The sequence below is a fragment of the Sorghum bicolor genome, chromosome 8 (genome assembly GCF_000003195.3).
Source record: "Sorghum bicolor cultivar BTx623 chromosome 8, Sorghum_bicolor_NCBIv3, whole genome shotgun sequence".
Lineage (NCBI taxonomy): Eukaryota > Viridiplantae > Streptophyta > Magnoliopsida > Poales > Poaceae > Sorghum > Sorghum bicolor.
The window spans coordinates 4,101,600-4,127,913 of record NC_012877.2 but is presented as its reverse complement, the minus strand read 5'-3'; the positions used below and the strand labels follow the sequence as shown (position 1 = coordinate 4,127,913).

At 45.9% G+C, this 26,314-nt stretch overlaps 2 protein-coding genes and 1 pseudogene across 2 annotated transcripts; 2 read left to right on the top strand and 1 right to left on the bottom strand.

Moving 5' to 3' along the window:
- Positions 3,125–4,653, top strand: LOC8079843 (transcription repressor OFP8). Its single transcript, XM_002442791.2, has one exon. The coding sequence runs from the start codon at positions 3,255–3,257 to the stop codon at positions 4,062–4,064; it is 810 nt and encodes a 269-aa protein (XP_002442836.1). The 5' UTR covers positions 3,125–3,254; the 3' UTR covers positions 4,065–4,653.
- Positions 9,151–11,338, bottom strand: LOC8073456 (trinucleotide repeat-containing gene 18 protein). Its single transcript, XM_021445834.1, has one exon. The coding sequence runs from the start codon at positions 10,814–10,816 to the stop codon at positions 9,536–9,538; it is 1,281 nt and encodes a 426-aa protein (XP_021301509.1). The 5' UTR covers positions 10,817–11,338; the 3' UTR covers positions 9,151–9,535.
- Positions 22,221–24,216, top strand: LOC8079842 (annotated as a pseudogene).

Sequence of the window (26,314 nt, the reverse complement as noted above, 5' to 3'; positions counted from 1 at the left end):
GAGCACGGTGGCCAGCGTGCCTAAAAATGGTGTGGCCGGCCGCAGCAGACAGCGTGCTGAGGTCTCGGGCACTCCTGGTCGGGCGGCGCGCAAAAGGAAGGCCGGCACACGTACAGCGTGCTCGGTCGTAGCGAAAGCTGGTAACGGTTAACCGCTATGATGATTAGGCCACGAGAGATGGGAGCAAGTTTTTGCTGCTGAGCCTTTCTCAGGCCTTCGTAAAAATTTTCAAGATTCTACGTCACATCAAATCTTTGGTCATATGTATGGAGCATTAAATATAGACAAAAATAAAAACTAACAGCACAGTTTACCTGTAATTTATGAGATGAATCTTTTGAGCCTAGTTACTCCGTGATTGGACAATATTTGTCAAATAAAAACGAAATGCTACAGTTGCCAAAAACAAAAAATTTTGCGAAGTAAACAAGGCGCCTTCAGCTAGCTAGGATGTATTTGGCTAAACTGAGGCCTTGTCTAGTTCCCAAAAAATTTTGCAAAATTTTTCATATTTCCCGTCACATCGAATCTTTAGACGAATTATTAAATATAAATAAAAATAAAAACTAATTGCACAGTTTGGTCGAAATTGACCAGACGAATCTTTTGAGCCTAGTTAGTTCATGATTGGACAATATTTGTCAAATACAAGCGAAAAAGCTACAGTGTCGATTTTGCAAAATATTTTGGAACTAAACAAAACCTGAATATATACAATACTCGTTGTTTGGTTGTCTGTATGTGTTCGGCTACACTGGGTTGAGATGCTGTTTGGTTTAATGCATGTTTCTTTAATATTTGAAGGACGCGCGTAAGTATCAGCAAGATGAAAAGGAACGAAGAAATCGGATGTTCTTTCTCAACCATTCATAAGAGAAGTTTTGCAAACCAAACACACTAAAGTTGTATTCGGGGATGCATGCATGAGCGGATACGAGGTCCCAAACACGCCTAGTACTCTCGGGGGTCCCCGGCGGGGGCAGGGGCACCGACCACCCCGTGGCTTTTTAGTTTTTATTTACGACGAGCGGATCCGGATGTGGCCGGCCGGTGTGGATGCGCAGAAGGGCCATCGATAACGCTAACGACTGCCGCGTGCGCTGCGGACGGGCGGCAATTCTTCTTCGCGTGCGGCGCCGCGCCGCGCCCCTCGTTGGAGTTTGCGGTGGGCGAGCTGCTTTTCGTGCGCCGGCGCTGCCGTGGAGAGTCGAGAGGAAAGGCTAGCGATGGAGAGACCGACAGCGCGGGACCACCCACCTGGCTCGCTGGATGGATCATCATGCAGGATTCCATTCGTTCCAGCTACTACTTGTTGAAGATCCCGATGGAGGAGCTGTTGTTGGTGGTACCGGCTTCGATTCCGTTCGTCCGAGCAGCTACTACTACTACTACTACTACACCCGCGCTGCCCTCGTGTTGACCGGATTATTAATCCTCGTCAACGTTGGAATTTGAAAGTAGGAGCAGCTAGCTTCGGTTGTCGTGTAATTCGAATCCTCAGCTTCGGTCGTCGTGTAATTCGAATCCTCAACACCACCCCCCCCCCCCCCCCCCCAAAAAAAAGTGATGGCAAAGAGGTTTTTATCTCTTGCATTTCCATCTCCGATGGTGCATTCAGTTATACTAGTTTATATTTTGCGTCTCAAATATTATTTATCTCCTTCCACGAACAAACGGTTGGCCTCCGGTGGTGAAGAATTGATTTCATTTAATGACCATTCTCAATACATAGTTGGCGTTTACATCTCGTAAGTATTTAATTCCATGACGCATTCATTCATTTAGAGTTAGAAGCTGAGTGAAAAAAAAAACCCCTCAAAATACTTGCTTCTTCTTTCATTTCTTAAAGACGCTCATAAACCATCAGAGTGTGTTTGTGATAACTCGTTGAATAAAGATGAAACTCGATTGAAGCTTCCACTAAACCTGTACACTAATTGTAATATTACATAGAAAGTACTCTCTCTACTCTAAATTGTAAGTTGTTTTAACTTTTCTGAATACATTGTTTTACTATACACCTAATATAAAATATGTGTCTAGGTACATACTAAAGACTTTGTGTCTACAAAGAACAACTTACGATTTAGTAGAACAGAACAAATACATACTCCGTCCGTTATATGTAATATAGCGTATTCTAACATTCAAAAATCATCTTCAAATATAAGGTATTCTGGAAGACAAAAATCAGTTTTATATTAAATACTTTCCATTTATCGACCAATCATCACTAATCATGTTAATGATAGCATCTTATTAGAAAATAATATGAGGGCACACGCGTCTTTTATGATTTTTTTAATTTATTCTAAAATTTTTAAAATACACTATATTATTATTAGAGGACGGAGGGAGCATGACTTAGAACAGAGTAAAGAATACCATTAGTATATACAGTTTGGCTCTCCATCTGTATATCGGATAAGGTAAACGACAATGAAAGCTCCTTAACGCTCCATCACACCACACCAACAACAACGTTGAACGTTGCAACGAACGAACGTGGTTCACCCCCTGATGTACGTATACAGAGTTCACTTTCCTCACATCACGACCACTCGTCTACATCTACAGTATACTAGTGCACCACCGCGCAATATTACTCGATCGGGAGCACCACCACACATTGCTGTCCAACTCAGTTCAATCTTGTTACATGTACGCTGCACAAAGACGTCCCTGCCAAACTTTCCACTGCCACTGGAGTTGGAGTACGTTGTATTGTACGTCTACTCCTTTTCTACGTATATTCTTTTATTTGTTCGTCATCACTTTGCAGACCGTACGTACGCGTGCACTTGCATGCATGGAGATGGAGGTTGGAGGAGACATTGCGCTGGCACCACCAAACCATCGAGGACGGTCATAGTCAACACCCCATGGAGACAAAGCCGCAGGCCTGGAACGGAACGGAATGATGAGCGTCAGCCAGCGAGCGCCCCCTTCCTCTGCCCCACCTGCCAAGGACAAGAGCCCGCAACCCGCCAGCTGTACGTGGCCCACTCCATTGACCCCACCCCACCCCTCCCCTCCCCTTCTAATGACGGGCCCACCGTGTCACCCTGATCTCTCTCGCGCGCGTATAAAACGCCGGCGTCGTCCACCCTTTTTACCTCCGGCTCACCGCCGTCCATCCACCCCCACCCAAAAGCCACAGCCCACATACACAGGGGAAGCTGCTAGCCGTCCACCTGCACGTACTCAGCTACCTGTGCTCAGTCAGCTCCGCATTTCCTTCCCGCACCACCGGCATGTCGTCGTCGTCGAGGGCGCGGCGGGGCGGGAGCCTGCAGTTCCCGGTGGGGCGGTCATGGCGGCACGTGGCGGTGGTGGACGCCGGGTGCGGCTGCCGCCCGCGCCGCGCCACCACGAGGCTGCTCAGCCAGCTACCGTCCTTCCTCCGCCCGTCGACCAAGCCGCCGCAGCAGCCGCCGCGGAGCAGCTCACGCTCTTCCTCGGGCTTCTTCCCGTCCTCAGCCTCCACGGCGTCGTCCGCCGCCTCCGCCGCCACCTTCACCACCACCCACTCCTCTTACTCCAACTACTCCGCCTACTCCTCCTCCTACAACAACCATCCCACCATCCCCACCGCCGTCACCAAGCACCCGCCGGCCGCCAAGGCGGCGCCACCAGCGGCGACGAGCAGGCGGAGGCAGCAGCAGGGAAGCCACGCCGCCCACGGCCACCAGGGCGGCAGCAGGAGGAGGAAGAAGAGGTACGAGAAGATGGCGGCGGCGGAAGCAGCAGCAGCGGGAGGCGAGGACGGCGACGGCGGCGTGGGCGTGGCGGTGGAGAAGGAGTCGTCGGACCCGCGCGCCGACTTCCGGGAGAGCATGGTGCAGATGGTCGTCGAGATGGGGCTCTGCGGCTGGGACGACCTCCGCTGCATGCTCCGCCGCCTGCTCGCGCTCAACGCGCCGCGCCATCACGCCGCCATCCTCGCCGCCTTCGCCGAGGTCTGCGCGCAGCTCACTGCGCCTCCACCGCCGCCACAGCCACAGCCGCAGCCGGCGCCGTACCAGTACCACGCCAACGACTACGACTACCATTACCACTACTGACGACATGCATATGCATTGGGCTCGGCGTCGGCGAGCTCGTTCGTGCCGGTGTCTCTCTTCTGGTCCCGAGATCCTGGCACCACCCGGCGATGCGCTCATGGTCGGCTTCACCTGCTGCAGGGGTCATGTTCAGGTCGCTTGTCTCTGCCGCCGGGTGGTGATAGGATCTCGTGAAGGAGAGATTAAACCACCGTATTATTAGCTTCATTTACAGCGGATTAGTAGTATTTACGAGTACAAGCTCCTTTTGCTACCAGTACAAGGTGTCCACTGTCCAGCAGGTCCTTTGCTGTAGTGTAGTTTAGTGTGTGCTTTTGTCAGTTCATCTTTTGTTGTTGGGTTTGTTTTGTGATTTTCTTTGCGTTTTTGCTAGCTCTAAGCTAGGCTTGCTCAGTGTTACTAGCTCTGTTGCAGCAAGCAGCATATAGCAGTGTGTGTGTGTGTGTTCGGCTGGCCTTTTTGTTTTGGATGAAGGTCGTCCCTGAAGAAGTAGCAGTGTGAGTGATTTGAGGAGCGAGTTTGGTTTGTCTGTTATGTGTGTATGCAATAACTATGCTGCTAATGAAGATTTGCGAGGTGTTTCTGCTCATACTGCATGGCACTTACTACACGTTGTACCGGGGGTGCTAGTAAGGCCATGTTTAGTTTTCCATTAAAAAATTTTCATCCATCCTATCGAATCTTAAAAAAATTTCATCCATCTTATCGAATCTTTGGACACATGCATAGAACATTAAATATAGATAAACAAATAAACTAATTATACAGTACTAATTACACAGTTTGGTTGAAAATCGCGAGACGAATCTTTTAAGTCTAGTTAATCTATAATTAGCTTTAAGTGCTACAGTAACCTACATGTGCTAACGACAGGTTAATTATGCTTAATAGATTTATCTTGCAGTTTCAGATATGTAATTTGTTTTTTTATTAGTTTTTAAAAACCTCTCCCGACATCTTTCTGATACATTTGATATGACATCCAAAAAATTTTCATTTCCAATCTAAACAAGGCCTAAACGAATATTGCAAGTACATGGAGCACTGGTTAGTGGTAAATGGTAATTCAGCGATAGTGAATGAATAGTATATGAATTGATGATACCCAGGCAACCTCCGAGTTACCATGGTTAGTTCAGTTCAACGGTATTTACACGGTGGTAAAAAAAAAAGGCTGGATAGATGGCCAGCGTACTGGAGGACTACTAGCGAGTTGTTAAACAGGCTCCAAGTAATAAATTTAGTACCCCGCTGAATGAGTGTAGTTATACTGTCTGAAACGATCTGAATGGGCATTCATCGCTGAAACAGAGCAGCACACAACCACACAGGACCATAAACAACTGTCTATCTTGAGAAGGTGAGACCTGCTCTGTCTCGTTACAGTAGTTGTTACGGACAGTCGATTCTCCTCATATACATGAATGCTCGACCAGGTCGTGGGCTGTGGATGTTGCAACCGACCAAGAAAAGTGGCCACCACCACAATCATTAGTTTGCATTGCACTAGAAAGAATCGATCAATGCAATGCTATTTTTTTTTTCTTTTGTGGAATGTAACAAACGTTCTCATGATGAACGTGAATGTAACAAACTGTCTAAATTTTTTTTTGTGTGTGTTTCTTTTCATATCATCATATCTGGAAGAAGGTGCGTGCGTGCGGCAGCATACGGCCTTGTGCTTTGAGCCTTTGGGAGGACCGGGGCAGTGGATCCATCAGCACCAGCAGGGGAGGAGCTTTTCAGGAGGCGGGCGGCCGGGCCGGGCGAGCCGCGAGTGGCGTCGCACGGCTCGGGTGCTGAGCTGCCTGGCTGGGCACTACTACACTATGATGCTGTACCCAGCAGCACTAGCACGCATCATGATGTTTTTATCTTGATCTGAAAGTCTGAAGATATACGTACTAGAGCAGGTTGCCGATTGCCGTGCAATACAGCCGGTCAACCGCGGGCACGTAGACCACGTAGTAATGTTGTTTTTTTTTTCCTTTCTTTGAACAGACGTAGACCACGTATAATAATGATATAGGATATGCCCTGGTGCACAGAAGTCAAAAAAAAAGGATAATAAAGGGAAGGAGTACTACTGGGCCAAACGTGGGCCTTGTCGCTCCTGCATATTTGGGGAGCCCAAACTGAAAAACGTACGATACGGTTAACTTCTAACGGATCGATCGGATCGCGAAGCCCAAACCCACCGGCGCGCGCGTCTGACTCCCCGGCGTCTTGGTTTGGGCGCCGCCGCCGTCCTTGAATTGAATGCGCCGCGCGGCGCCGCCTGCGAGATCGAAAAAACTGGATCCGGGCAAGTCAACGTCGCATGACCATGACTTGAGCCACGGTGGGCTTGGGACGATGCAAAAGGCGCCTCTCGACCCGGCCGGTGCACGCAATGTAAAAGTGTAGTGAGTCCGAACCGAGGCGCACCCGTATCGAGATGATACAGTGTGGTCCAGCAAAATAAACCGATGAAACTGAAACCCAAACAACACGAATGAAGTGTTTCGTAGAGAAGGTTTTGTGTCAAATTAAATAGGATCGTAGTCGATCAAGAGAGGCACAATTTGCATTGCAGAAAGGAGGCATTGAAAAATAAACACACACACCGACACACACACCATCACCACACTTGCTCTCTCCACAGCGCACAATAAAACCGATCGAGCTGGTTAGACGATCTCCTAAGCAGCTCAGGCTAGGGTGGATCATGCTGCTTTTGCCGCCGGCATACAAGGGTTTGTTTCCGTAGTACGTGAAGGAGTACACGAACCAGCTGCCTGGTCTAGGCAAGGTTTTCGAGACATTGGGTTTTCGCCCAAGGTCCAAATCCATGCATGCAGCAGCACAGACCTAGAAAAATCCTCATGGCTCAGCAATAATACAATGCAGCACGTACATGCTCAGCATTGTTTATCTGGACCATCCAAATGTGCTCTGAGATTCGTGCTGCTACACTTCTCTCCACTGTGTTCACACTTCTCCCCACTGTGTTCACACATCTCGAAGCATATTCAACGGTGTAGATAAGCAATGCCCAGCATATAGACCTCAAAAAAACTAATTAAAGGTGGCAACCAATCAACCAAAAACAAGATTTTGAAGTGCGGCGCGGATCGAAAGCGTATATAGGCAAATTACGTCTTCACGGCGAAGGCTGATTTTTGTGTAACCAGCTACTGCTCGTGCTCTTTGCCCGGTCGACCGGCCCTGATGACGATGACATCCTGACAGCCATGCAAAGCAACCAGCGCATGCATGGATGCACTCATCAGTAGGTCCAGACGATCTGATGCATGGATACGATGCAACAAATTTGCATCTATTGCCTGCCCCTGCTGTCACGTCCGCATGCAAATGCAAGTTGTGCGCCTGGACCTGGATCGATCGCAGCAACTTGTGTTGTGTTGTGCCCCGGCCATGCATATACTACGTGAACTAGCTGCTGCTCACACTTAATGGCAGGTGGGTTCGTCTTCATCAGATCACACCCCTAATTAATCATAGCGTTCTACACTGGCCTTGCCTAGTTTAAAAAAAAATAAATTGCAAAATTTTCAAATTCCCCGTCACATCAAATCTTACGGCGCATTAAATATAAAAATTAACTAATTACACAATTTGCTAGTAATTTGCGAGACAAATCTTTCAAGCCTAGTAAGTCTATGATTGGATAATATTTGACAAATACAAATAAAAGTGATATAGTGTCTATTTTATAAAAAACAATTGAAACTAAATAAGGCCACTGTGCTACTACATAGGGGGAGAGGGGGCAGACTGAGGCCTTGTTTAGTTCCCAAAATATTTTGCAAAATTTTTTACATAGTTTATCTGTGATTTACGAGACGAATATTTTGAGTCTAGTTAGTCCATGATTGGACAATATTTATCAATACAAATAAAAGTGATACAGTTTCTATTTTGTAACTTTTTTTTGACCTAAACAAGGCCTGGGAGAGTAGTTCCAAATTTTTTTTCTATTTTTTTAAGATTTTCTGTCGCATCAAATCTTTAAAGACATATATGAAACATTAAATATAGATAGAAAAATAACTAATTGTATAGCTTATCTGTAATTTACGAAACAATTATACAATAATAGAAAAACACAAAAAAAATTCACCGACTAAACAAGACCTAAAGCCTTGTTTAGTTCGCAAAAATTTTCAAGATTCCCCGTCACATCGAATCTTTGGTCGCATATATGGAGCATTAAATATAGACGAAAATAAAAGCTAACTTTTGTGAGATGAATCTTTTGAGCCTAGTTACTCCGTGATTGGACAATGTTTATTAAATAAAAACGAAATGCTACAGTAGCCAAAAACAAAAAATTTTGCGAACTAAGGCTCACTTAAAAAATTTTCATCTATCCCATCGAATCTTTGAACACATGCATGAGACATTAAATATAGATAAAAAAATAAACTAATTACACAGTTTGGTTAAAAATTACGAGACGAATCTTTTAAGCCTAGTTAGTCTATGATTAGCCTTAAGTGCTACAGTAACCCACATGTGCTAATGACAGATTAATTATGCTTAATAGATTTGTCTTACAGTTTCCGAACGAGCTATGTAATTTGTTTTTTTTATTAGTTTCTAAAAACCCCTCCGGACATCCTTCCGACATATCTGATGTGACACCCAAAAATTTTTCATCTACAATCTAAACAGCGCCTAAACAAGGCCTAAGTACATGTTCAGGAGTTTGCTTGCACATAAATACAGGCACATGCAGCTCTCACTCAGTGAGCGTATTAAATGGTGGGGTAGCCGGGTTTTTTTTTCTGGTAGGCGTACTGCCGTATGCCCGTATGCCTGCCCCTTTTTTTTTTTTTTTGGAGTAATGCCTGCCCCTCTTTCAGGAATCAGGATCTGCCTCACCTACCAGTCGGTGCCGGTCTGCGTATCATCAACTCAACTGGCCTGAGATCAACGTAAACTAGGCCAGTGATTGGAGGATCTAGTTGTGGTAATACTGAGGATAAGCTAGAGATTAACTCGGCAATTAACTCCATGAATGAATTGTTGCTGGAAATACTACCGGTTTTGCCATAAATACCAGAGGGGAGTAGACAGTAGAGGACCAATATACTAGTAGTATAGAAATGAAAATCACCAAAAATTTGCATTTATACCACTACTACTAAAAATGAAAGTCGCCGAAATTCGATGAAACCCTCTCCCTACACAACATACAATTAATACTCCTACAACTAGTTGTTACTACATTGCATTGGATCCTTTGATCCGCACCTAATACTAGTGCTGCTAGTCTATTGCTACGCGCACCACTACCACTAGTGCACTACTACATGTCACTAGTAGTTAGAAAAAAAAAGTACTCCGATCAAGAGTGTAGTGACAGCGTCCAATTAATCACCCTGTCGTTAACTAATTTTGCTTGGTTAATCATCGTCAGCAGCAAGAGGTACGGTATCGAGATTCGAGATTAGAAGGTCATCCATTCAGGCGACAAGCCGCAGTGGAGCACTACCAGTGGCGCGAACACGATCGCCGTCGCTGCCAGTTCCACCAGCACTTGCCTGAGTTGCCTCCTCATCGTCCACCGCCGCGGCCTCCACGTCGGCCGGGGCGGCGCGGTAGGATGAGGAGGATGACGACGACGAGGAGGAGGAGCAAGGGGCGGCTTGGTTTCCTCCGCCACGCTCATGCTCCACCACCACCGCTGCTGCTGATGGTGCGGCGGTCGTGCTGGTGCAGCGGCTGCCGGTGGTGGTACTGCTGCTGCTGCTGCTGCTGCTGCTCGACGTGGTGGTGGTGGTGGTGGTGGTGCTAGTCTCGGCAGCAGTACTTGAGGGCGGGGACGACGACGACGACAGGCCCAGGAGGAGGTCGACGAAGGCGCCGACGATGAGGTGGTGGTGCTGCTTCCCGTTGATCCGGAGGTACCACGCCAGGAGCTCCTCCAGCGCCGCCCAGTCGCGGAGCCCGTGCGCGGACACCATCTCCTCCATCGACGCCCGGAAGTCGCCGTACGGGTCGCCCGAGTCCACGGCCACCGCCACGCTGCGCTCTGCCAGAGACATCTTCGCTGCCGCCGTCGTCAGCTGCGACTGCGGCTGCTTCTTGACGACGACGTCGTCGTCCGCGTCATCGGGGCCGACGGGCGGCGTATTCACCGTCATCTTCTCCTCTTGCTCCGTCGTCGACGCCGGAAGCGCCTTCTTCTTCCTCGCCGGCTCTGAGCCGGGGGCGGCCGTGGCGAGGATGGAGTTGGACGCCGGCAGCGGGCCCGGCGGGTCGAAGAAGAAGCGGTCGGTGGACGTCCGGCCCAGGCTGCGGATCACGGCCTCCGACCACTCCTCGGACGCCGTCGTGGTCGAGAAGCTGTCGTCGTCGTCGTCGTCGTCGTGGAGGTCGTAGAGCACCTCAGCCACCCCCTCCTCGTCGCCGTCGCGGGCGAGGGAGAAGGAGAAGAAGTCGTCCGCGGCGGGGTCGTCCAGCTGGTAGACCGAGTTGACTGTCTTGTACATTTCGCCGGGCGCCGCCGCGTGGGCCATCACCGTCAGCTTTTTCCCGGCACCACCGGCTGCTGCTGCCGTCGACGTGCAGCAGGGCTCGTCGTCGTCGCCGGCGCCAGCGCCTGCGCGGAAGGAGGCCGTCTGCGGGTTGGTCCCGCAGGGCGGCCACGGCCAGGGCGGGGAGGCGGCGGCGGTCGGCTTGGAGGAGGCGGCGCCGGAGTCCACGAGCCTGGAGAAGATGGAGACCAAGCCTTTCTTGCCCATTTCTGGGAGCAAGGCGGTCGACGGAATACTTCCGTGCGTGAGGCGATGTGTGGTGGATGGAATGGAATGGATTGAAATTATTGCTGTGGAGTACTCGAGTGAGGAGTCGAGCTCGAGCTCGACGGAATTGAAGACCAGACGGATCGGAGAGGGAGAAGGAGAGGATCTGAAGTGGTTGAGGAGACGACGACGGGAGGAGGAAGAAGAGGCTGGGCCGCTGGGCCTGGTCGCGCGCGCAAGCAAGAAAGCAGAGCTTGCTCTGGTGGCAGTCTGGCTGGCTGGCTGCAATTAAAGGAGGAAGCGAGAAGAACATGGGGGTGGGCCCGTGGCTCATGCATAATGCCCGTACTTGTGTGTTCTGTTCGTTAGACGGTGATTAGCAGTACTGGTGGACACCATTTGGGCACAAGAGACACCACTGTACCATTTCTCTCTTTTTTTTCTCTCTCCCTTTTTGAAATTGAAAGAGACTGTGACATTTTGTTTGGTACACGCGCGACACTTCTATAGCACAAGGATGCCAAGTTCAAATTTTGGAAACTTGTTCGCACCCCAATTTGAACTCCAATTTTTTTAGTGGCTGCTGAACCCTAATTTTGCAGCCACTTTTTTTTAGAAAAAAAAACCGGTTTTAATAGAAAGTGAAGCCACCTTTTCTCGGCTTACAAGTCGGTAGAGCCGGCCTAACAGAAGTGCCGGATAAAGTTAAAACTTTGGCACGTCAGTTTGCATCCAAATTTAATTGTTTCCGGCTGCTTTGGAAAACTGGTCTAACAAATATCGCAATTATTATTCGTTTGGTTGATAAGTCATCACAGAAAGTGTTGTTGACTGATTTGTTGCGAAAGAAAAACACTACTGAATGGCTGATAGATTCGGCTAATAAGCTTAAGCGAACAAGCTCGAGAGAAAATGTTGCTCGGCTTGTCGGCTGTGTATTGGGATTCACTCGGGCGTGGTTAGATTAATTGGGCGTGGTTGGATTGATGCATAAGTTTTGATGACACGAAAGTCAGTTTCATTCGGATCGGTCGGCCGAGTGCGCATAAATTTATTTGTGCTCAATATTTTACTTGAAATATAAGAGTAACAACCAATTGAGAGAATCCAATTTGTCTTTTAAGTCCCGATGAATGGCGTCCTGGCCTCGAAACCCTATATCCTTAACAGCCATTGAAGATGGTAGACCCGACATAACAAACCCCTCTTTTCGCTTGATTTGGATGAGTCTCTAACACGAGAATCAAAGGTCACCATGCCAAATTACTTGCGCCACATCACACTTGCTTTGATAAATGTTTGTTTTGTAACTATGCCTTAGGAGTGGATGGCGCATCGGAACCTTAGGCGGACAACGCAAACACCTTTAAGAACGAGGGTGGCTTGTCTCACCTTCTATGTGACTGGTTTCGATCGTCTTCCATACAAACTCTTGTTTTGTTTGCCATGAGTTGAATGTTGCCAGAAATCTGACGTAGAAAGTTTACAAGGTGAAGGCTATACCGTGTTGTGACGCGAGCGTGTGGCAAACAACATCCGTGCGAACTTTTGTTTGGTGAGTCAACACGTAAAAATGAGAGGGGAATCTAAGGATGTATGTGGAGCGGAGGACGTGGCGGAACCTTTGGTGAGCAGCGACACGAAGAAAACACCTTTTAGAGAAAAGTGCGGCTTGTTCGATCTTCCACGGGGCTAGTTCTGATCGCCTCCCAAACTAACCCTTGTTTTGCTCGCCACGAGTTTGACATAGCGAGAAACCCGACATGGCAAGTTTACTTGGTGAAGCCTATCGTGCCATGACACGAGAAGCATGTGGCAAACAAAAATGTCCACCAATTTTTTATTTGGTGAGCCATCACGTGAAAAATGAGCTAGGATGAGAACGTGGAGCGGAGGGCACATTGGAAGCTTTGGCGAGCAGTGGCGCGAATTAAATACCTTTTGTATAAAGTGTGGCTTGTCCTCACCTTTTGTGCATCTGGTTCTAATCGTCTCCCAAACTAACCCTTGTTTTACTTGCCACGAGTTTGACATAGCACCTAATGTGGTAGGTTTACACATCGGCCGAACTTTTAGTTAGTGAGCCGGTATATGAAAATGAGCAAGGATACAGACGTTGAGAGAAAGGACACGCCGAAACCTTTGGTGAGCAGTGGCATGAAGCAAACACTACGCCGAAACCTTTGTTCGTTTGGCAGATAAGTCATGACAGAAAGTAAATGCACCTTTCACGCTCCAATCCCCTTCCAAATAGACTCTTGTTTTGCTCTCCACGGGTTCAATGTAGACCAAAAACCAATATGGCAAGTTTAATTACAACACACAACAGACACGCAAGGCGCGCGCGGCAAGTTCTGCATGATGATGGAGTTTTGACAATATAAGAGGCAAACTATGGCTAATCCAGCTAAGCACGCGGCAAGTAGATCTGGAAAGGATTTCTTTTTCGCGACCATGTCCAAGTCCTTTAAACACGTATTTAATTAAGAGGAAGTAATCCGCAGATTTTACAGACAGCTGAAAAAAGCAAGCATAAGCCGAGGACCAAAAGACCCGGGCAGCAAACAAAGAAGAAACGATAAACAAAAAAAATGAAAGGATTTCGAAAGAGACCTTGCACGAATGGCATAGCAAGTACTGTACTCTTGTTGCAATTGCAAATGGGGTTACATTTTTGTTTTTCTTTTGAGGAACAAATGGGGTTTTACTTGTTGTGGTACTGGTATCATATATACCAGGGGACTCTTGGGCCTGTCTAGTGGGGTTTGCACTTGGTCTTGTTAAGTTCGTGAAGAAAAAAATTTCGCGATATTGTAGTACTTTTGTTTGTTTGTGGTAATTATTGTCCAATTATGGACTAACTAGGCTCAAAAGATTCGTCTCGTCAATTTCGACCAAACTGTGCAATTAGTTTTTATTTTTGTCTATATTTAATACTTGATACATGCGTCTAAAGATCTAATATGACGTGAAATCTTAAAATTTTTAGGTTTTTGGTGGAACTAAACAAGGGCTTGCGCGATGTGGAAGTAAAAGCTCACGTCCCGGTGGTTGACTGGTTGGTGGCCGCAGTGAATTTTACACGTTCTGGGGTTTGCCTGCTTTGGTTGGCACTGTGCAATGCATGCATGGCGGGCACTCGGCCTGCCGGCAGCGGCAGGCAATGGCAAAATCTGCGCTGTGTGCGTGCGCGACGGGCTGCGGCGGAGACCGTGACCGTCCGTTTAGGCCCTGTTTAGTTCCCCACCCAAAAAATTTTCATCCATCCCATCGAATCTTTTGACACATGCATGGAACATTAAATGTAGATAAAAAACTAAACTAATTACACAGTTTAGTTGAGAATCGCGAGACGAATTTTTTAAGCCTAGTTACTCCATGATTAGCCTTAAGTGCTACAGTAACCCACATATGCTAATGACAGATTAATTATGCTTAATAAATTTGTCTTGCAGTTTCCTGACGAGCTATGTAATTTGTTTTTTTATTTTTCAAAAAAACTCTCCCGACATCCTTTCGACACATTCGATGTGACATCCAAAAAATTTTTATCCGCAATCTAAACAGGCCGTCCGTAGCGACGGGGAAAACGCAGCGGTTCCACTATAGGTTCGCAGTGGTTCAGACTTCAGAATAGCAAAAATGCTCTGCTGCAGAGATTTCCTTGTCGATCGATGCTTGCATGTGCATGTATAGTGTATTGGACATGCATGTTGCCGCGTATAATCGTTGCACGGTACAAGATCGATCTATTTCGTCCAGAGAAGGGAATATAAATTTTTGGGGCCTGACGAGTGATGACAGACTAGTATTGTACTACTAGTATAATAGTAGTTTTAGACTATACTAATAATAAGGTCTTATTTAGTTCACACCAAAATCTAAAAACTTTTTAAAATTTTCCGTCACATCGAATCTTACTCCACATGCATAAAACATTAAATATAAATAAAAAATAACTAATTATATAATTTGTTTGTCATTTGCGAGACGAATTTTTTGAGCTTAATTAGTTCATGATTGGACAATAATTACCAAATACAAACAAAAATACTACAATATCCAAAACAAAAAATTTTACCAATTAAACAAGGCTTAAGTAGTAACATGCATGTCCTGTTAAATAAACTACTAGGTACTCGATGTCGAAGTCCTCTCCTGGAGCCGGCGCCGTAGTCGCGCTTGCCATGGCAGTCATGGTCCACTTCGCCGACATCGCCGTTTCTCAGGTCAGTCGAAATAAAATAAATCAGTTCCCTCGTGCAGCTCCATCTCCACCTAGTTCTCCTCCATGGTTGCTCAAGCTTCCATGCCACTGTCCCCGATTCATCCAAAATTGAGACTGATTTGAGGGCTGTGACTACGGATCGATTCCTTTTTTGGGTTGGATCTGATCCGTGGTGCCGCTGCTGTGCTCCTCCCCACCCGGATCGTGTCGTCCGTGCTCTCCGACTCCACCCGACCGCACACTTCTTCCTCTCCACAGCAACCTCAGATCCTGATGTGCTCTTCGGCAACAAGGTGGCTCCCCTCCTGGTATTCGTCCGACGGTGCTGCCTCCCCTTGAGATCCCGGTTCAAGACTGTTGTTCAACCTCCGGTGACGACTTCAAATGAATCTTTCGGTCGCCGGTGTGCTCGTGTTTTGACGGTTCGACCGACCTGCCTTCAACCAATGCTCTGCGCAGTCAATCCACCCAGGTGTATACGTCTTTGACGCCCTTGCGACCCTCCGCCAGCGGCTTCGTCGCCACCAACGCCATGGACAGCGCTGTCTTTCCTCTCCAAATCAAGGGCTATATTGTAAAATTGTCTCCTTTTGTGAACCTTTATGTAATTTGGCTGCTATGATAATATAATATATGTGTTTCTTGTAAAAAAACAACATTTGGCCGTTCGTTCAGTCCCTACTAGTAATGAGCTACTGCCGTAGTACTGCACATATTCATGAACGAGTCCTTGATAGGATACACATAAGCACTGTTCTGTCATCCGTGGATGCGGAATATGTAGGGAGATACAAGGCTCGTTAGTACTGCAAGGTACAACATTTATGGACATGATAAAAATGGAAGATTCGCACCGTGCACGTTCCAATTCCTGGCCATGCGCGCGCATTGCTTGAGGTCCAATTCCAGTCTTTTCCCTCTCACTCCCACAACACACAGTTATATTTAATTAGTCCTGACTCATGACTAATTTAGATGCTCCCTCCGTCCTAAAAAGAGTGTCGTTTTAGTTTTTCGTGACACAAGTTTGACTCAATTTTTAGAAAATATGTGCAATATTTGTGTCTCTAAATAAATTTGTTAAAAAACTAGACTTAAAGATCTTTTCAATGATACTAATTATGTACTATAAATTTTTTACTATATATTTAGTTAAAGTTATTTCTTGGGAAGCGCAAACGACACTTATTTTGGGACGGAGGAAGTAAGTACTAAAAAAAATTTGGAGACCATGACAATCGAGAACTACTTATCTTTACTTTCTCTAGTTTCGGCTACACAGATTCTTTTTACAAATCACATACCCTTTTCTTCCTGGGTGGTTTGTAGCTTGATAAAACAGTCCATGGAAATCTTCTGATTTTAGGCGTGTCAATCGCCTAAGAAAATAGCTGTCAAACAAATAAATTCATCATATTTTTATAAATAAATTTATATGAAAGCAAATGGTATTAAAAATTGTAGGCTTGATGAGATCTACAACTCTGTAATTGTCTACTTTTCTACTTGAGATCATTTATCGGCTAAAATTTATACATATTAAGTTCTAAGATCACACGCAAAAAAAAATATTAAGTTCTAAAATATTGAAAATTAAATGACATATAGTGAGTAGTTACTGTTATCAAAAGCGGAACAATTATGATCGTTATTGATATCAATGATGATTATCTATCAAATAATTGGTAATTTATTTCTGGTATTTAATCAAATTCTAGGTTTGGAGGTCGATGAGTGCTTGCTTTCACATCTTAAGTTGGGAATGGTTGATCATAGGCTGGGCTGCCACTAAGGACTTGGCTTTTCAGTGTAGTTACTCAAATTTTCCGAAATAAACAGGGTTTATGAACTCAATACCAGAGATACATGGTCGACTACTTGAGGTCTGTGTGATTGCTGATTCAGACCAGGTTCGAGTAATTGAGGTGCTGGATTATGGTATCCGAGTCTATTTGATTGGTTGAAAAGTCAGGACTGAAAGTACTATTTGCTGAAAATTTATGACCGTTCTAGTCTGGTTGTTATTTTGTATCAGCCAACATTTTATCAGTTTGACTATTAGTATAGGAGTGGCGCGCTATCCATAGCTAATAAAATAATCATTTGAAATGATATCTTTCATACAAAATTGCTGATTAACTTGTAGTGCAGTTCAAAGTTTGGATTAGAGTGAATTAAAGGATCATAGCCTTTAGTATTAGAAACTGAACCTCTATGTAGAGCAACAGTTCTGAGCAAGCAGGGCCTAGCACTGGCAGATATAAATTAACAAATACACAACACAATAGTACATACACGGAAAAAGAAAATATCGCCTACATACAGCTGCCAAACGTGATGACGATCGATCGATAATGCGCGCGCGGGCGCCAAACTAAAGCCGTTAGGTCTGGTTTAGTTTTAAAAAATTTTTCAAGATTATTCATCACATCAAATCTTTGGATATATATATATATGAAGTATTAAATATAGACGAAAACTAATTATATAATTTGCGAGACAGATCTTTTAAATCAAGTTAGCCCGTGATTAGACAATAGTTATCAAATACAAATAAAAATACTATATTAACCAAAACCAAAAATTTTCGCGCCTTATTACTCTACTTGTGCAGAAATAATGTGACGAGGAATCTTGTAAAATTTTGGGTTTTTGTTTGTATCTAAACAAGGCCCAAGTCATGCAGAAATGATGACGCGCTGTCGTCGGCTGGTCATGCAGTCCCCATGAAATTCTGGCAAGCGTACAAATTGGGAGCATGCAGAGAGAGGTACCGTGCGGTTTGACCACCCCCGCAACTCAACTGACGCTAGCTCTTGGCGTCTTCCTTCCTTCCTTCCTTCCTTCCTTCCGCAACGCCGCCGCTACCCTGACGCTGACGATGTTCCTTCTCTCTTCTCGATCGATCAGTCGTGGCGCGCGTCGTGCCTGCATTACATGCCAAGCATGCGTGCGTGCAGCGGGATGCAGGAAGAGTAGCTGAGACTTGAGACTAGCAGGCAGTGCCGGCCCTAGGGGAAAGGCAGGAGGTGCGATGGCCGAGGGCCCTCATAAGATAGGGGTCCAAACCTAAGTATATAATACAATATACTCTTTATTTATAATCTTTATTTATTAGTATATGCATATACAAGGTGCAATGGTTTATCATAAAAAAATCGTGAGCTAAAAGGAGTCAAGTCACCAATGCTCATACACGAGTTGCTACACATAGCGATCACGAGTCGCGATTTCTAGACTTTTGGTGACACGAAGAGACCGCGAGAAGAGACGCAGCGGCATCAGCGACACATTCACCAGTTCACCACGCGATCACGAGCTGCAGTGGATAATACCAAAACCTCTGCACCCGAGTTCTAGCCTTCCAAACTCCAAACGATAGCGGCGACCAGCTGGCAGGGCTCGACGAGGACTACGACATATGATCTTTGTTATTTCCTTCTACCCTTTTATTTTTTGTGATTTGTGAATCTTAGTTCTGTTTATGTCCCAATTGTCTAGGCACTAGTTTTTTTTTCAATTTTTGTCTAGTACTTTATACTCATATAGTTATATTTTTCTTGTAATTTAGGTTAGGTGTTAGAATTTTAGAATGTTACCTAAGAAACAATTGTCAAGGACCATGAAAAGAAAATGAAAAAGATAAGAAGAGCAGTTTGTCTATATATGACTGGATTTGCTTTCTCTTTACGAAAAAATTAACTTATATTATTATAAAATTTTATAGTTTAGAGTCGTCGCAATGTATTCGTCAGAGGGCCCTCAAATTTGTAGGACCGGCACCGCTAGCAGGTGTCTTGTTCAGAGATTCAGAGGCAGAGAGAGGGTAGCTTAATTTGTGCTCAAGCATCTGGGAGAGCCTTTGGTAATTCAGAATTCAGAGAGTCTCGATGTGAGCTGATCACAAGCACTGGACGTACGTATACACTTCCGATAATAATATAATTGCCTTGGCCTGGACTGAAGCGAAAGGTATATTATTATATACAAATTATACATGCATGCACATCAGCATTCAGCCCATGTGCATCAGTTTGATATGCCTGCTTGTACACCGACCGTCTCTATCTTACAGCCAAAGCTCACATGGGACATGTGGTTGACCTCGACCACATAGTACGTATATAACAAAATAAGTATATATAGTAGTGTCTCGATGTGGCAGAAAGTATATCAGATGCCAAGGAAACTTCAGGACGTACTGCCGGCCTGCCGCTACAGGGTTTCCGTTGCATTGAGATTGAGATACGTCACATAATTAACATACGTGTTATATGTAGTTCTAAAGATGAGGAACGGGCCGGCCCGGCACGGCCCGGCACGGGCCCGTGTTAGGCACGGCCCGAAAGGGCACGGGCCCGTATGGCCCGCGTGCCACCGGGCCGTGCCTCCACAGGCCATCGTGCCTGCCTGACGGCCCAGGCACGGCCTGTGGGCCGATTTTCGTGCCGGGCCGGCCCGAAAGGCACGAGGTCCAATAGTGCTTCGGGCCGGCCCATGGCCCAATATATGAAAAACACCAAATTTAATACAGAATTTAACAAAGCATAAATACATTATATTCAAGTCACATACATTAATACTTCACAATTCACATAACACAATATACTCTCAGATCATATTTTACTTACCAGAAGTCACAAGTTTCACAAGTCATAGAATCTGATACTTCAAGTTTCACAAATTTTCTGATACCGTGCCGACACCGTGCCTGCTGTTAAAAGCGTGCCGTGCCGTGCCGCCCAGCGGGCCGAGGGGTCGGCCCAAGCACGGCCCGCAACGTGCTTCGGGCCGGCCCGGGCCCAGTTAGGATCGGGCCGTGCCGTGCTCGGGCCGGGCCAAATGGCCGTGCTTTGGGCCGTGCCTTTGGCCCGCGGGCTGCATGCTCATCTTTATGTAGTTCGCGTGAATTCTCCGATCAAAGATGAGATGGATGGCGATAGCACAGCAACATGCAGTGACTTCTACTAATATAATGCATCAATGCTGCATATGCTCCTAAAGAATGCTGCAGTGAGCATGCCACTATACATTATTGTGTTTTCAAGGAGTTTTTACACACATACACTATTAAAATAGTGGAATTCTCCTAATATTTTTAATTAGTACTATAAAACACACCACTAGACATGGCACATGAGAATCTTCACTAGAAGATATTTGGTACAGAAAGTTTATACTAAATTTTAAAGAAACATTTGAGAAGCCCATGTCATAACGAGAATTAAAAAATTCTAGTTGTGATACATACATTTATGGCTTTGTTTAGTTTCCTAAAATTTTGTAAAATTTTTCAGATTCCTCGTCACATCGAATCTTTAGACACATGCATGGAGTATTAAATATAGACGAAAATAAAAACTAATTGCACAGTTTAGTCGAAATTGATGAGACGAATCATTTGAGCCTAGTTAGTCCGTAATTGGATAATTTTTGTCAAATACAAACGAAAGTGCTACAGTGTCGATTTTCCAAAATTTTTTGGAACTAAACAAGGCCATAGTATTATACTAATCTATGTGTATATATTGCACGATGATTTGATCCGAAATAAACCCCACATTTTCCTCGTGAACGCGGACCGACAAGCAGTCCATATGTGCCCCGTTATTCTTTTATTTATCAGATGCGCTAGGAGAGTCCTAGCTAATCCAATTATTATAACGTAGTATTACCCAACTAAACGCCACGATCAAGAATCCCCATTATACAAATATATATACATATAGTGCTATTCTACACCTAGGTATAGAATATTATTCTACACCAAAGTGTTATACTGAACAAAATTCAGTATTGTTCAGTACCCGTGTTGCAGTATTATTCAATATTTTATGGTCCTGGGTGTACGACTGTATGATACTAAACATTGTTCAGTATTGCTCAGTATTTTTTCTGCTCAGTTTTGACTTGCGGTGTAGAATAAAGAATAATATTCTGTGTAGAATAGCGCTGCCGTGTGTGTATATATATATGTAGCGCTATTGTACACCCTAGGTTAGAATATTATTCTACACCTAGGGTGTAGAATAGCACTTGTATGTATGTATGTATGTATGTATGTATATATATATATATATATATATATATATATATCACTTCACCATATATATACATAATATATATGTACGCAAAGTTAATCATTGGCTGTGGTCCATTTGACGCTTGTTCCGATCGGGGTACAGATCCATGTCGAACTGCAGCTAGACGAGAACGACCACACCATGCATCGATCCAGACGTACACTGTAAGCACTACCTGTTGGATCGTTTCTTCTTCTTTTTTTTCCCCCCACGTCGCAGTGGCAACTGTGCAGTCTGTGATACTGTATGTACGCCGTGCGCTTGGCAATCATCGTCGCCCGCTGTGTGATGCACACGGACACGGTGCAGCTATGTAGCATCATGTGCAACGATGTTCCGGTCACCCTCATGTATCCAACGCGATCTGTATAGCAGGCAGCCCGTCACGGTCGCTTTGCATATCCTTCTGTACTCGCTCCGTCTAAAAAGAATGGTATATTCTGTTTTCGGGAAAAATCTCAAAATCTACTATAGATTTTTTTTCTTTTCCATAATTTATTTGTGTTATTTATTGAATATAGTAAATATTATATCATTTAGTTAATTTTGAGACAGGATTTAGTCTTCGAAAAAAGCGAGGTTTACGTTTTCGTGAGGTTGTCTGCTCTGCTCGTGGTGGTAAGACCGTCTCCAATAATCATGACTCAAAATACAAGACTCATTTGTCATTTAGGTAGTGTTATAGGCAAAAGATTTAATATATATTTTTTATCTTCTCCAATAACAGAACCAAAAGATAACTCTTTCTGTGAATGGGTCTACATAAGAGAGAGTAGTTTGATTTGAGTTATGCTTCTCCTGACATTCAAAATAGGTCTTCTATATAGTTAGAGACTATGAGTATTGTATTGGAGACTCATTTTAAATTGGGGTACGGCAATGAGTCTTCCGTTCAAGGTAGATTAATACTATGCTATTGTTGTTGTTGTTGTTGTTGTTGAGCAACGATAATACTTATACGCTACTAATCTCTACAACTAAAAAAGACCCGGAGGTCATCGTCAGCCCCCACCCTAATCGCCCCGCCCTCGCTCTAATCGCCCCACCCCCCCCTCCCGCGGTTATCGCCCCCGCACCCTCGGTCGCTGCGGTTAGCGCATGAGCGGCAGCAAGGAGATCGTCGCATGAGCCGCCATGGCTTCTCTGGCCGACCGGCTCTCGCCCCGCCCCGCGCCGACGCCTCTCCACGATCCCGATCTGTGTGCCTGCCTGCAGCCTGCGTGGGATGGAGCTGGAGGCGGCGCCGCGGCAGCAGCAGCAGCAGCTGGAGGAGGAGGAGGAGGTGGTGGGGTGCCCATGCGGCGGCGGGTCCGAGGCCGCGGACCAGTTCGAGCGGCTCCACGACGCGGTGCTGCTCGACGTCCTCCACCGCATCGGCGACGTCAAGGCGCTGGGCCGCTGCGCCCTCGTCTCGCGCCGCTTCCACGCGCTCGTGCCGCTCGTCAACTCCGTCTTCGTCCGCGTCAACTGCGTCATCCCCGACGACCCGACGCCCTCCGCCGCCGCCGCCGCACCGGGCTCCCCGCCGCACCAGGCCCCGGCCCCGGCCGCGCGCTCGCGCACATGGCGCGCGTCCTGCTCGGCGGCATCGCCAAGCCCATCCATGCGCTCGCCCAGATCCTCTCCCCCGCCGCGGCGGCCGTCTCCCGGCGCTCCGACCCACCACTGCCCGCTTCCCCGCCCGCGCCCGTCGCGGACGTCTCCCACCACCCGCCCTCCGAGGTGCTCCGCTCCTTCAGGGAGCTGCGGTGCCTCCACATCGAGCTGCCCACGGGCGAGCTCGGCATTGACGACGGCGTGCTCCTTAAGTGGAAGGCCGACTTCGGCTCCACCCTCGGCAGCTGCGTCATCCTCGGCGCCTCGTCGGTCTTGTCCAAGCCGCCCACAGGGTCGACCACCCAGGCGGAACCTGCTGCGGCCGACAGCACGGCCGCCGCTCCGGATACCAGTAGGGAGACTGAAGAGCCGGGGAGCCTGCCTGATTCTCTCTACACAAATGGAGGCCTCAAGCTTCGCGTTGTCTGGACCATCAGCTCCCTGATTGCTGCGTCGGCGAGGCATTACTCGCTGCACCCGATTATCTGTAATCACGAAACGCTGGAGAGCTTGGACCTGACAGATGCCGACGGCCAAGGGGTGCTCACCATGGACAAGAGGCAGCTGCAGGAACTGCGGGTGCGGCCCGTCTCTCCGTCAGAGAGCTCGCACCGCACACTCATGCCGGCACTCAGTATGCGTCTGCACTACGCACCGCTCATTGAGCTGCCTGGGGGAACCCTGCTGAAGGGCGCGACACTGGTTGCGATCAGACCAAGCGAGGATGCCTTGAGGGAGGGCCAAGGGGCTGGGGCTGCAGGTCCTGTTGGTACATGCTGGATTTCAGAGGCCTTTGAGGAGCCATATCGGACTGCTGCAAAGGTGCTTCTCAAGAGAAGGGCATATTGCCTTGAAATGAACTCGTTCTGAGCACCAGGGATTCAGTTCCACAGAGTTCTACCCTTCTGACAGGTGAAATGCCACTTTACTACAGTTCTAAATATGATTATGGGTTGAACTAATGCGAAATACTGAAAGGTCGTTGATTTGCAGTACTGCAGTATCAAAGAGGAACAAATGTGTTTTTGTAAAGTGGAAACATAAGAGGATAGCCAGAAATAGAACTTATAAACAACAAATGCTTATTACAAAAAAGGAATGTGATAAACTTCAATGGTGATGCTTGGATTTAGTTAATCATGGGTTAGACCAGTCATTCCTGGAATGGTGTAGTTCTGAATTTATTCAGCTGTAAAGTATTGGTACTATTACATTTTAGCCATCGTAGACTCTTAGTGATTTCCATTGGTTCTTTGACTGCGCTGTCGGGTGCTGTTCCAATATTTCATGAACTACACAAAATTTTATGCACAATGCTTGGACCTCTTTTCTTTTGTAATTCTGTCGATCTCAGTTGTCAAACCAATTTGGATTCCTGGGTGTGGTAATGAACCTAACATAGACCAAGCATGATAGATGATCAGTTTTCCTTGTATTGTGTTGGTGGCCACCTGACACTATCTAATTCTCAGCTTCAGACTGAGATTATCATATTTCCTTACCTGCTTGATTGTCCAGTCAGCACTCACAATGCATGTTTGTAGTTGTTTTGAGAGCAAGTCTGTTATGAGATACAATTAATGATAGAAGATTAGTTGGGTTTGGATAGCTGATGTGTTGGACAGATGTGAATTTGGAAATAGTTTCACTGCTATCCTGTTAGCCTCTGGATTATATGTTTAGATGGTACTAGCAAGTTACTGTCAAACTGTCAATTCCTTGTCATACACTGGCATGTGGCATGATTAAGGGACCAAGTACTATCTGGGATGTATTTTATTTCATTCTATATGACATGACAGTCTTAAAAATAACATCATAAAACTATCCACTGGTATATGTGAGGATATGGAGTACAACTTAGCACAATACATATACGTAAGTCTTTTGCTCAGCATTTTATTAATTGTTTCCTATAGACTATTCTAATCGTTACTGTGTTTGCAGTTTCTTTTGCCATGGCTATCCTTTCGAAAATATATACTTTATGTTTTTATTATAATATTATTATCTTATTGTGCGATACATGTATTTTTAATAAAAAATTTTAGTTATTCCGTAGCAACGCACGGGCACGCTACCTATAAAATAGAAAATCCAAAACATGATTGATACAGGTATCGTTTTTGGGCCGACAACATACACTGTGGTGTGCTACGCAACCACTTTATTTTTTTTTGAGGGGAGTGCAACCAGGTTTAATTAATTGCAGCCTCGCGCGGTTCTGGCCTGCTGGGCTTCTCTCATGGGCCTCAAAAGCTAAGTGACGCCATACCACACACGGCCCGCTCAAATGAAGCACACGTACTCCAGTACGCGCGTTGGCAGTCGGTGCATGGCATGGGCCATCGGTTTCGTTGGGGGTATACTACGTACTGTACGTTACGTTAGGTTACGTTACGTTCAGTGCCGGCCCAGGGGAGGGCAGGAGGTGTGATGGCCGAGGGCCCTCATGAGATAGGGGCCCAAACCTAAATATATAATACAATATACTCTTTAGCTATAATATTTATTTATTAGTATATGCATATACAAGGTGCAATGGTTTATTATAAAAAAATCGTGAGCCAAAAGGAGTCAAGTCACCAATGCTCATACACGAGTTGCTACACATAGCGATCACGAGTCGCGATTTTTAGACTTTTGGTGACACGGAGAGACCGCGAGAAGAGACGCAGCGGCATCAGCGACACATTCACCAGTTCACCACGCGATCACGAGCTGCAGTGGATAATACCAAAACCTCTGCACCCGAGTTCTAGCCTTCCAAACTCCAAACGATAGCGGCGACCAGCTACCAGGGCTCGACGAGGACTACGACATATGATCTTTGTTATTTCCTTCTACCCTTTTATTTTTTGTGATTTGTGAATCTTAGTTCTGTTTATGTCCCAATTGTCTAGGCACTAGTTTTTTTTTTCAATTTTTGTCTAGTACTTTATACTCATATAGTTATATTTTTCTTGTAATTTAGGTTAGGTGTTAGAATTTTAGAATGTTACCTAAGAAACAATTGTCAATGACCATGAAAAGAAAATGAAAAAGATAAGAAGAGCAGTTTGTCTATATATGACTGGATTTGCTTTCCTTTTACGAAAAAATTAACTTATATTATTATAAAATTTTATAGTTTAGGGTCGTCGCAATGTATTCGCCCAGAGGGCCCTCAAATTTGTAGGACCGGCACCGGTTACGTTAAGGCATCAATGCCATGGACGCCCATGTATGCAGACGAGACAATGGTGGTGGTGGGGGGAGGGAGGGAGGAGGTCCATCGGTGCGTGTGCCACTCTCTCTCGCTCGTCTATGTGCACGTACGTGTGCACCATCAGCGGTGTGTGACAAATTTTCATTAATTTCCCATCACGTACGCACGCACGCATGCGCCGCTATATCCATTATTATTCCATCCATACATCTTCGAACGATCGACGACGTGTGCGTGCACAGGTACGTTTCCTATGGCTGTATATACTACTATATATATGTTGTGTTGGAACCCAAGATCGAGGGGACTCAGGAGGAGTTCGTGTGGGAATATATGATGCGTACGTATTTACGTAGCTCCTATGGAACATATATACACGTGTT

Bases quoted from the DNA above. Each gene is read 5' to 3' on its own strand.
- LOC8079843 (XM_002442791.2), top strand. From the start codon at position 3,255: ATGTCGTCGTCGTCGAGGGCGCGGCGGGGCGGGAGCCTGCAGTTCCCG.
- LOC8073456 (XM_021445834.1), bottom strand. From the start codon at position 10,816: ATGGGCAAGAAAGGCTTGGTCTCCATCTTCTCCAGGCTCGTGGACTCC.